General features: G+C 35.5%; 1 protein-coding gene across 1 annotated transcript; it reads left to right on the top strand.

Annotated features, from left to right (window-relative positions):
- Positions 1-1,640: 1,640 nt before the first annotated feature.
- cep57l1 (centrosomal protein 57, like 1) lies at positions 1,641-6,360 on the top strand. Its single transcript, XM_074685149.1, has 11 exons — positions 1,641-1,848; positions 2,317-2,476; positions 2,551-2,739; positions 2,827-2,948; positions 3,044-3,157; positions 3,240-3,317; positions 4,904-4,990; positions 5,081-5,146; positions 5,235-5,515; positions 5,597-5,741; positions 5,871-6,360. Exons 1-11 carry the CDS (start codon positions 1,777-1,779, stop codon positions 6,060-6,062), a joined length of 1,506 nt encoding a protein of 501 aa, XP_074541250.1. The 5' UTR covers positions 1,641-1,776; the 3' UTR covers positions 6,063-6,360.
- The last annotated feature ends 6,251 nt before the right edge of the window (positions 6,361-12,611 follow it).

The following is a 12,611-nucleotide window of genomic DNA, read 5'->3' as shown; positions in this document are numbered from 1 at the left end:
GCCTTTTGCCACCAGTTTTTTTAAACTACACTGATGTACTATTTACTGATTAATTTTAAAGTTACTTTCGCATAGAGACGACTGCATGTTTGAAAATGTCATTAATTCTGTTATTCTTTGTTTATGCTCTAATTTCCAGATCAAAGTTTTCAGATTTTCCCTGCAATTGACCATATGATTGTGTGGTCAGAATGCACAGTATCTAACCTTAAATATAGTTTTAATATTCTTGACCATGGAGGCCTCACTTAGAAAAGTTTACAAAAAAGTAAGTCATAATGATGATATAAAAACAATAATGATGTGATAAATGTATTAAAATGAGATACTGAGTCATAATAACAATGAACTAAGTCATAACAATGACATACCAGTTATGATAAGAGAAACAAAGTCATAACTATTAGATAATAAGTCATAATAATGGACTACAATCTCATTATTGGGATTTTGTATCACACGGGATTCTAAATAAAGATATATGATAATGATAAATCATGGGATACTTAGTCATTGCTATGAGATACTAAGTTATTTATAAGATACAATGTCATGATTATGAATATAAAATAGAATAGAAAATACTTTATTTATACCCGAGGGGAAATTTAGGAGTCACCGCAGCATTTAAGAAAACAAAAGTAAGAAAGAGTATAGAAAGTGCAAAAAGGTCCATAAGAAATTAGATGACGACATCTCGTCCACCACTCCTCCACCACTCTCCAGCCCAGCCAGTCTCCACCTCCACAGGGTCCAGGACTGAGCTTCCCCAGCAGTCATAATATATATATATATATATATATATATATATATATATATATATATATATATATATATATATATATATATATATATATATATATATATATATATATATATATATGTATATATATATATATATATATATGTATATATATATATATATAGTGTCACCACCACACTTAGTGTACTATTCAAAAAGTCCCAAAGGACTATATATGTATGTATCACATACTAAGTCTTAATAATGACAAACTAAATTACAATATATCATATTAAGGCATTGCAACGAGATACCAAGTCAAAGTCATGATTATGATTTCATATCACATGAGACTCTAAGTCATGAGATACAAATTCATACCGATAAGATAATATGACACAATAATAAGATACTGAGCCATACCTATGGGATAGAAGTCATAATGTTTATTTAACCAGAAAAAAACAGCCTAACTGAGATTAAAGCTGTCTTTACAAGAGTGACCTGGCCCACAAAGCAGCATACAGTCATTAACAGAAATTCGATAATATTAGAATCAAACTAAGTCATAATAATGAGACAGTAAGACATAATTATGAGATTTTATGTCATTATTTTGAGATAGCATCTCAATATTACTTAGTATCTCACTATTACATATTATGATTAATCTTTTTTAAAATCTTGTTTTTTACAGAGTAGAAATTGCCTTTCATTAATATCTCAATTTCCAAACCTTTTATTTTATTTTATTTTATTTTATTTTATTTTATTTTATTTTATTTTATTTTATTTTATCTTATCTTATTTAATTTTATTTATTTTTTTTTATTTTTTTTATAATTATGGAGTGAATAAAGCATTGAAAGGCGAAGGAGGAAACAGAGCACAAGCGGAACCAACGTGGTGAGGGCGCCAAAGAGGAGGGAAATTTAAAAAGTTCGGACTGCCAGTGTTGTGGTGACAGGAGGAACTGTTGCTCGACGACATCAGTTGGAGATGAATGTGATTTCTAACCTGCTTTAGCAGTTTGTATGCAGACACATAATTTGTTTGTGAACGTGTCTGATACTCGCTGTCACAGAATGGAGTCTCGTTTCGATCAGGTAACGTTTACTGCGCAGCCGTTAGCTGCTAATGTGGCTAACGCGTTAGCTCTGGTATTGTTTACTTTTGTCAGGTTGCCGCTGCTTTTAGCTAATCTGGATTACTCTTATTTTATATCTTCAATCGTATCTTAACTTGTGCTACGGATTCTTAAGAGAGTGGTAGTTGCTTGGTAACACTAGAATATCAACTGATTCTTTGTTTCTTCAATTTTTACGTGTAAACAAGTCGCTTTTCTGCACTGTCACTATACAGTAACATGACTTTGATGCAACAGGCTGTTCTATGGTTAACCGTTTAACCACTTATCAAAGGTTTATTGACATAATATTTAAAATGCGGAATGACAAGGAGTTTCTCTGACTTATTCCCACAAATGTAGCTATCTTCAGATTTTTATTTCTATTTTGTTTGTTTAGCTTTCTTCCATTGCTCAAAGCTAACTACACCATCCTCTCCTCTTTCAGATTTTAGACTCACCTTCCAAAAACAGCTACATCGGGAGCTATTACAAACCTCCGGACAGGATACTTCCAATACCAAGACAGCTGGAGCTCACCACCAACCCCACCATCAGCACAAACATGACCAGCCCTCAGATGTCTATAACCAACGCTGACAGCAAAGGTATAAACAGTAGTAATGCCAAGCATCTTGTCTCATGCAATGATTGCCCCTTCTTAACATTTAAACCCCCTCAGCTGTCGTTGAAGCACTGAAGACCCTCCAGGAGAAAATCAGGCGGTTGGAGCAGGAGAGGATGCAGGCTGAAGAAAGCTACAGGTTGTTTTCCCACAATGCTCCAAAGCATCAGCAGGCTATGTCATCTCATGCAGCGGCCAGTCAACCAGCAGCAAGCCTGCCTGACACAGAAAGCCCTGGAAAGAAAGGTTGGTGATGCAGATGAGGGCTCCTTCAGTGTCATGCAAATGTTTTCACTGATATGTTTTAATCTGTGCGTCGGTTTGTGGTAATAGAGGTCGATCCAAGGGTGCAGTCTGCAGAAGCCAGGTGTAAGGTCCTGGAGAAGCAGCTGGACTACATGAAGAAGATGGTAGAGAATGCCAAGAAGGAAAGAAATGTCCTGGTGGAGAATCAGGTACAAAACTGACACAAACTGAAAAACATTATGTATGTTAGCCTTGTTAGCATGTTACTAAGCTGGCATACAATCTGTATCTTCCTCTACTCAAGTCTTCACTGCAGAACCAGCAGCCGAGCAGGTCAAACAGCCAATCACAGAGAGAGAAGCTTGAAAAACTTGAATCAGAGTGTCTGAAGCTCAGCAGGACCCAAACCCTGGCAGAGGTAGTTCATACTTCTTAAATGTATAGTTTATAGCACCTGAATGATGGTAAAATAGTTGTGTTTGTTGTAATGTTGTTTTCAGATGAAGCTTGCTGCCCTGGAGCAAAAACTACTGAGGGAAGAGCATGAGCGTAAGCTTGTGCAGGAAAAAGCAGACGAGGTCAGTGAGTCATTTCAGATCCCCTCGCCCAAGATTTCGTATTTTTCACAATGAACTCTTTAGAACAATATTCCACCACTTTAACCTCTGAATGAATAACCTGTGGGACGTTCAATGGCAAGGAAAGATTTAAAAAAGGAGAGCTGGGATGATACGCTCTTTGAGTCCTTTGCAGTGGCTCCTTGTAGCTTTGAATTTTTTTATTTTTTTTTGATAATTTTTAATTTTATTACAGAGGAAATTGATTATTAAAGACACTGACTCTAAATAAAACCACACTGTAACATTAATAATAAGTAGAGCTATATAATAATTAAATGTTATTTAATTAAAGTATTCTTTCAAAAATGTTTAAGTTTTGTTCTAATTGCAAATGTTTTACTTTTTCACCTTTTTTTAATTCTAAAATTAAAAAAGTGAAATGTCAAAAAATAAAAAGAAATGAAATAAAATTTAAAAAAAAAAGAATTGCAAAAACTTTTGCAATGTCCAGAAATTTTGGCTAATTTTCTAAATTTCAAAATAGTTTAATATTTTCTTTTCTTTTTTTTTTAATGCAAATATTTTACACTTTTTGCTTTTTCTTAATTTCTAAAATGTGATTAGTGAAATGTCAAAAAGTAAAAAAGTAAAGAAATTTAAAATATTTTTTTGAAATTTCAAAAAAGTTTTAAATCTTTTCATTTTTGAAAAAAAGGAAGTATTTGACATTTTCCCTTTTTTAAAAAAATTGTAAAACTAAAAAAGAGATCCGTCAAAAAACAGAAAGAAGTGACATTAACAAAAAAAAAAAAAAAATATATATATATATATATATATATATATATATATATATATATATATATATATATATATATATGTTGAAATGTCCCAAAATTTTTGGCTAATTTTTGAAAATTCAAAAAAGTTTGAAATTTTTTGCATGTTTGTTTTATTTTTAAGAGCAAATATTCAAAATTGTTTGTCCTTTTTAAAAAAATATCTAAAAAAAGACAAAAAGTGAAAAAAAAAAAAGAAATGAAATTTGTGCAAAAAATGTTGAAATATCCAGATATTTTTGCAAATTTTTGATTTAAAAAAAAAAAACTTTTGAAAATGTATCAAAAATAAAGAAAAACTTAGACATCACATGTACAATAAAATGATTACTAGATTTTAACTTAGTAAGGATTTTTTCCTCTTCATTGTGAAAAAAAAAATTAGATTTTGTGGCTCTTGAATGACTTTAATCCAGGTGAGCTGAGGAAAAATGGTTTCCTTAAAAGGTTTGCAGACCCCTGGTCCAGACTTTATCAAGAGCAAAATATTCTAAAAATTCTCATCATATACCAGTCAGTTTTTTAGATTTATTCAGGGGATCTGACATCTCAGATTTTCCCACCCCAACTAATAAACAAAGACTATAATGAAGGACTTAAATTTTAAAAAATATATATTTTTGAACGAAAAAAATACAATTTTATCTTGTTAAATAAAAAATCCTGATACTGTGATACACTATTTTTTTTTCTCCCACCCTTTTAAATTAATATTTCACTCATGTTGCTGTTTTCACTCTAACCCTGCCATTTATACCACGTCCACAGCTTCAGAGGGAGTTTGACATCAACCTCCGTTTGTCTTTGCAAACTTCTGAAGAGATCAAGCCAAAGAAAACGAAAAAAACAACCAAGGTAATCTCCTGACTTACTTACTTATAAAGCTAAAGAAGAACCTGATGTATGTTCACACACAGTGATAACCTCAGCTTTTCTCTCACTCAGAAATCACCCAAACAGAATCCTCTGGCGTCACCACGGCACAGGAAGATGCCCTTTGTGGCAGGAACTGTAAGTTAAAACGTAGGATACTCATGATTCCCGGTTTGTTTTTCTTATTCCACTTGTTTGTGTTTGATCATTTCTTCATCATCCACAGTCAACGAGCCCGAGCCACTCGGTCCACGCCAACGTGCAGAGCATCCTCCACATGATGAAGCACCATCAGCCCCAGCTGTGTGAGCGTGTGAGCTCTCTGCACATGTCAGGGCTGGGCGTCAAGAAAAGCCTCCAGAAACACTTCACTGCTGCAGCCACGGCCTCCCAGAAGACAGGGAAGGATCCACAGGAAGCGGATCAGCCTCTGGGATCTCTGGGATCTCTGGGCTCGCTGTCCGACCTGCTGATGGCGCTGCAGGACGAGCTGGGTCAGATGAGCTTGTGAGTAACTTTGTTTTTTTATTGCTTTGCTTCATTTTTAAACATTAATAATCTTTTTTTATTTCTTTGTTTTAACGTAAGTGAGCAACAGGAGCTGGTGGCTCAGATCGATGCCGCTAAAAGCCGCAAGCAGAGGCAGGATCTGGAGGTAGAGCTGGAGAGGTTGGTGGGCAGGATGGAGGAGAAGGGAGTCCAGATCACCAAGCTCCGCAACCACCAGAAGATGGTGAGTGACACACCGTGTTTTTCCAACTGCAGAGAGTCAAACTTTTCAGACATGTGGATTTACCAAATGCATCCAGAGTTTTATTTCCCTGATTCTTGGTGTCTTAATGCTTTCTGTTCCTCTGCACAGGTCCACAAACTGACCCAGAACCAGCCAGGACCTGATGGACGCGCCTCCAAGAAGCCACCCTCTCCTTCTCCTGTGAAGTCCAAACAGAAAGGAAAGAAAAACGTGAGGACTCCCAACAACCTGCAGCTTCTCAGAGAAACGCAGAGGTTCAGAAACAGCCTCCAACGAGACGACGTCTCCTGGGAAACATGAGATTCTTCTAGAAAGACTTTGGTGTGATAACCCAGAAGACTCCCCTCTGGTTTCTTCCTGCCTGATGTCTCCTTTCCTTAACGTGGAGATTTTAAGAAAGAAATAAAAATGAGTTAAAATGATTTCTCTGTGTCCTCCACAGAACTGGATCATGTTTTACTCCTCACGCCTGTTATAGGATGAGTGATGAATTAAGTTCTGCACATTCGGATCAATCAGAGGTGGAGGGTTTGCTGTTTTTAAACCATCATCTGAATCTCACATGAAGCCTGAGTAATATATTTTTTTAATAGTTAAGAATCCAATAAAGCTTTTAATGTTCACATTTTGCCTCTGTGCAAATTTTTGTTTTCTCACACTCTTTTTGTTTGTTTAATTTTTGACAATTAAACAACAACAAAAAAACATTTTTTTAAAATGAATACAACACAATGAGGACAACAAAAGTTAATTAAATTAAAAAGTAACCTATAAAAAAAAATTATAGGTAGGAAAAAAAAAAGATGTGAAAAAAAGGAACAAGTAAAAGGAATCATAATTCATCACAGTAAGAAACATATCCATGCAACCTAAAGGTGTACATATGCATACATGAGAGTAATAAAAATAACATTCAAAAATAAATAAGCTAACAAAATAAAACGGATAAAGAAAAAAAAACACTTCATTATCATTAATAAAGAAAATAAAATTAATATAGAAATGGAAATAAATAGATATATAAATAGCCCAAGGGTCTTCCACCTGCACCTACTTGACTCCTCTGCAGTGGCTCCTTGTAGCTTTAAAAATATAATTGAAATAAAGAATTGTTATTTTTCTTCCAGAGGGTATTGATGATTAAAGACACTGACACTAAATAAAATCATGCATTAACATTTTGTCGAATTAAATATGTATCACATCTGTCAAATAAAGCCTGCCACTGCTTTTACTTTTTTTTACTTTTTTTTTTCAAAAATTTTAAAATTATAGCAATTTTTAAGAACTTCATCTTTTGTGTTTTAATGTTTTTTTTTAATTATTTTTTATTTTAAAAAATCCTTTTATTTTAATTTTTTTTTCTTGAGATTTTTAAATTTTTGCAATTTTTTTAAAGTTATAAACTGTCACATTACATATAGAAAGGCATAAACTAGAAAAAAAAAAAAAAAAAAAAAACTTTTTGTTTGAAAAAATGTTCACCACAGTTTTACTATATAGAGAATTTTATACACCTTGATTTTGTTGTGAAGATAAAGTAGAGTTTGTGGCTCCTGAAATGGCTTGAATCCAGGTGAACTGAGGAAAAATAGCATCCATGAAAATAATAATAATAATAAATAAAATCATAATAATAAGCGTAATAATAATCATAATAAATACATAAATAAATAAAAACAGCCTTAAAGAAGATCCCAAGATTTTTACACTTCTCACCTTCTACCACTAGGTGGCAGTGCTTCACTTCGCCCATTTATAAACTGAAGGCCTGACTCCTGACACAGTTCCATGTTTAAAAATAAGACCTAACTTTGTGATTTTGTGACTTTGTGATCTTGTTTGCAGCCTGAAGCTCCTTCTTTGTCTCTCAGCGAACAGCGGAGCTGCATCGAGCGCTCGGTGAACTGTGTCCCAGCAGCTGGACGGACAGCTGAGCAAACGCAGCTCTGACCACAGGACAAACGGATGTGGTTTCTGTCACTGGAGTTTTCCCATAAAGCTCTGGTTCCTCCCTGTGGTTGGTTGGTTGGTGAAACACGTTTTTTGTTTCATGGCTGTTTGTTTCATTTCTCTTAATCTGAAGCTGCTTTATGTCATTCCTCCATTATCTCTGCCTTATCAGGGCTGAATCCACTTTTTATCATCTACTGTGGTTTGTTTTTTAACCAATGAGCATTTTTGATTTGATTTGCACAATCATAATAAAAATCTGCTGAAATAAAAAATAAACGGTGACACTGCCCTGCCTGTGGTTGTGGGTCATGAGAGCAGAAACAGCTGATTGTGTTGTCATACCAACATGGCTCAGCTCTGGTATCCTTGGCATGACTCTGCCGTGTTGTTAAATGGACTGAGCGTGTCACAAGAGAGGCTCTAACCCTGATGCATTGTTTCTCTGCGCTCCCATATTAGATTACAGAGCATGACTGGGCAGGGCAGGCTGGTTAGCCGGCAAGAAGTCCAGAGCTTTCCAAACGTCCACTCCTGCAGGCCGTCTTTGGTTCAGGACTCAGAGCCACTGGAGGAATAACGGTCTGCTCAGCACAGAGCTCAGCGTACGCACACACCTCGTTCAAGAATGTAGTCAACGGCACAAACTGTTATTCTTGAGTGTGCACACTGACATTTCCTCTTCAGCGCGTGTTTTCTGCAGCATAAGCAGAACCTCACCGTGACCTTCCAAACTGATCATGCGTCCTGCCGGGAACACGGCAGAAAACAACGAGCTTGTTTTGATTGGAGCTGTGGTTTCTCTGGTTTTTGGCTGTAACTGATAGCAGTGAGTTTCTTTCTCTGTGGTGAATAAGAGCTTATTGTTTTCTGTTGGAGGTGGTTGTGATCTGCTTTCTCTATCAAAACCACTGGGACTTTTTTATCAACTGAATTAAAACAAACATTAAGCGGAAAAAAGCATCAGAAGCATCCTGAGGTTTGAAAAAAAAAGTGATATCCTTTAACTTTAAGAGGCTGCATTGTTAACATGTGAAATCAGCTGTTAGCAGCCTGTAGCATGCCAATGCTAACTGGTGCAAGGCCGGATGTTTCCCACAAGGTGAGGAGAAGGAGGTGAGGACGACATGCTGTTTCTCAGGTGTGAGCTAAGAAGTGACGACATGGACCTGTCCTTCCATCCATCGTTATTGGGAACGTAAGATCTTTCTCCAAAAAGATGGACGAGCTAGCTGTGCTAACCCAGCAACAGAGGGAATACCAGAGGGCAGAAAGCATCATGCTATTCACAGACATGGCTAACGGAGCTAACAAGCTGTCAGCATCTATTTTCTTATGGACCTTTTTGCACTTTCTGTACAGTTTCTTACTTTGGTTTTCTTGATTGCTGCTGTGACTCCTGAATTTCCCCTCAAGGATAAATAAAGTATTTTCTGATATTTTCTATTCCATTCTATTCTATTCTATTCTATTCTATAAAACCAAAGCCCTGAGTCCTGGAGCATTAAAAGGGTTGCACAAATGGAGCCCACTCGATACCAAAGAGTCGATGGGAATATGATCATGATGCCAGTAAATGATGTTACTGCTCCACCCTCAGGCTGAAAGGATGCTAATTCACTTACACAGGGAAGCAGGTAGAAATGATGGTCGGAGAAAAGAAAGTTGCTCTGTCAGAGTTTATCCAGGGTTCATCTGGGAAATTCTACTAGAAATGAACATTATCCGTCCTGGAGGAGTTACTCTGGAAAAACTTTAATGATCTAAAAGTGTCTTCAGCTGACTACACGACTGATTCATCTGCCTTCTTCAGAAAAGGAGTAAATCAACTGTGAGATTCAAGGATGTCCTTAAATGTTTGATATTGATATCTTTACATAAGGTGACAAAAGGTGAAGTTTGAAGTGATTCACACCTGTCCCTTTATTTCTTTTTTATTAATTTATTTATTGTCTGTCCTGTCACGTTTACATTAAAAAAAAAAAAAAAAGAATAATATTAATAATATTAAATATATTATTGATATCTGTGATATTAACCCTTTTTTTCAGTTTAATTTTGGGTCTTTTTTTAATTTATTTTTCTTTCTCTGTATTTTTAGTGGTCAAGCTATAGTGCTAGGTCCTGTCACACCAAAGTATTCTAAAAGAAAAAATATTAATGATTTCAATTTTTTGATAAAGTTTTGAGATTTCAAAGTTGTTTGAAATTTTTGAATATTTTTTTGTTTCCTTTTGTATATATATTTTTTTGCCATTTTTTGTAATATTTTTAAACTTCATTTTTTATAAATTATTTGCTGACATTTCAAAAATGTAAGTAGTTTTTGCAGTTTTTTATTTTATTATTTTGTGTTTGCAAATTTATTAAATCTAAATATATCTGGAAATTTTTGCAAATACTTCCTTTTATTTATTTTTTTCCATTTTTTTGCAATATTTTGAAATTTATTTATTTTTATAAATTATCTGAAGAAATTTTAGAAATGTTAGTTTTTGCAGGATATTATTTTATTTTATTAAATTTAAGCTTATTTATCCAAATCTAGATATCTAAATCTAGATATTTCTAGACATTTTTGCAAATATTTGCAAATTTTTTGAACAACCATATTTTTTATATTCTGACTTTTTTCAAATTTCCACTCAACTTTTCGCAATTCCTTTACATTTTAAAAATTTAGCATTTATTTATATGTCAAATTTTCTCTTTTTTCTTTTGCAAATTCTTTGAATTTTAAAATTAGTTTGATGGCTTTTTTTTTTCAATTTTTTTTAAATTAAAATTTTTGAACGATTTGCAAATTTCTGAAATTTAAAATAAAAAAAAGCAAATTTATTGAAAATAAAAACGTACACAATACATGTACAATGTTAAAAATTTAGGAAAAAAATACACACTATTTTGTCTTTATTGTGAAGATAAAGTAGATTTTGTGGCTCCTGAACGACTTTAATCCAGGTGAGCTGAGGAAAAATGGCTCCTATTAAAGTGAAGGTTGCAGAACCCTAATCATGAACAACAGACACATCAAGAAAGAAGTCGCTGCTGTGGTTTGTTTAACAATATTCAAACTTTATTTGTTTTACATTGTGAAACTAAAGGCAACACTAGAAAACAAGGCACAAAATAAAGAGTTTGAGGAAAAAAAAGTGGGGGCACAAAGAAGCGTTTCAGGAGGCGTTGTGGCACCTGTGAGTGTGGATCTGACTGTGAGGAAAGTGGGTGAGAGCAAAGCCAGAATATCGTACCTACAAAACTGATCGCCCCGAACACAGAAAAAAGGAAACTACATGGCACTGCTGTCTGTGCTGGAGCGATAAAACCACGCGCGGCTGATGGAGGGAATGACGAAGCTGTTGAAAGGGAACGCTGCCGGGCTGGAAACTGAGAGGAGAGCCTCCATGAGCGAGCAGGTTAGCATCTGTGAATTTAAAAACTCTACCTGACAGAAAACTGCGAGAAAACTAGTCATTCAACAGCAACAACTGAATACTCACAACCAGTCGACTCAAGTTGGCGTTTACAATATGGAGGAGATGTTATTTTCAAGAACACCAGAGGTCGTAGCCATTTCAGCAGCATTTAAACACCTGAAATCAAACCCTTCCTACTGCTCTCTAAATGCTACTAAAAAGGCAGCACTAGAAAAAAACCTCACAAACAGAAACAGCCGGTGGTTGCCTGGTTAGCTAGCTAACGCTCGGTGAGTTTGATGAAGAAGTTAAGGCTGAGTGTGACGACACAGACGCTGAAGCAGAATACGACAGAAATCGTTTGAAAGTGCTGAGTCCGTTCATGTTTGTTACGTGCGGCGTATCGTCTTCAAAACTAGAGCTGTGTTTATCTACGTGAACTGAATAAGGCACTTTTCCTCAGGATGTGCACACACACACACACACACACACACACTCAGCTAGTAAGTGCAGAGGCAACACAATGGACGCCTGTGAGCATCCAGAGGTGTTCCTGATGCACGGTCATGTCAACGTGACGCTGAAATCTGCAGGAATGCGGCGACCACGTCAAGAGTGAATGGCTGGATGTGGCTGCGTGGAGCGTGACTACGACTCAGTTATTTCTCTAATTCAGGGTGAAGGCTCTCCACATGCAGAGAATGAGCAAACGGGAGCAGCTAAGGCAGAAACTCGGAGCCTTCTCGCCGTGTTTGGGTCTTTGGGCTGTAGCCTAATGCCACCAGGTGATTGGTTAAAGGCGTGTTGATGGTGAGCAGCAGAAAAGATGGACTTCAAAACAAAGAAGGAGAGTTCTGGCTGAACACGGGGATAAATCATCCATTATTTACTTTATATTCAAGACCGAGTATTTAAACAAGCATCAGGTTTTTCTCTTTTTTTTTTGGCAGAACAATGAAAACATTTACAAAGACAAAATTACAAAAACAAAGCTTGTCAGTGCAAAGCTCGATCTCCATGCCAAACTCAGGACTTTGGCTTGATGCAAACTGTTTCAAGGCATTCGTTCAACTAGCGTGTGAGCTGATCAGCAGAAATTTAAGTGGTTCTTCAGGGAGTCTGGATCCTAAAGAGCGAACGCGATGCGAGAAAGAAAAATCACAACCCCAGGCATCCAGCATGCAGGAGAAAGAGAGAAAGAGGAAGACGGCCACGGAAAGAAAACCATCCAAATTTGTTTTTATTACTATTGTTTCTGGGAAAGACAGAGTTTTGACTTTTTCTGATTTTGTTTTCTCTACTTAATCTCAGAAATTTGTCTTTAATGTCAGACTTTAATCTCAGAATTCTGACTTAAATCTTAGGATTCTGAGATAGATGTTAAAATTCTGAGATTAAAATTTCAACTTTAATTTCAGAATTCTGATTTTTTTCTTACTTTTTTTCCTTAAAATTCAGACCTTAATCTAAAGATTTTAAC

Source organism: Halichoeres trimaculatus, unplaced genomic scaffold, assembly GCF_033239565.1.
Source record: "Halichoeres trimaculatus isolate MK-OKI-2021-1 unplaced genomic scaffold, fHalTri1.1 fHalTri1_scaffold_13, whole genome shotgun sequence".
Classification (NCBI taxonomy): domain Eukaryota; kingdom Metazoa; phylum Chordata; class Actinopteri; order Labriformes; family Labridae; genus Halichoeres; species Halichoeres trimaculatus.
This window is presented reverse-complemented; position numbering and strand designations above follow the sequence as displayed.

Excerpts from the sequence above, each read along its gene's own strand:
- cep57l1 (XM_074685149.1), top strand. The coding sequence starts at position 1,777 with ATGCAGACACATAATTTGTTTGTGAACGTGTCTGATACTCGCTGTCAC. Across the intron at positions 1,849-2,316 it reads TGGAGTCTCGTTTCGATCAG|ATTTTAGACTCACCTTCCAA; the intron begins GTAACGTTTACT and ends CTCCTCTTTCAG. Across the intron at positions 3,158-3,239 it reads GGACCCAAACCCTGGCAGAG|ATGAAGCTTGCTGCCCTGGA; the intron begins GTAGTTCATACT and ends TGTTGTTTTCAG.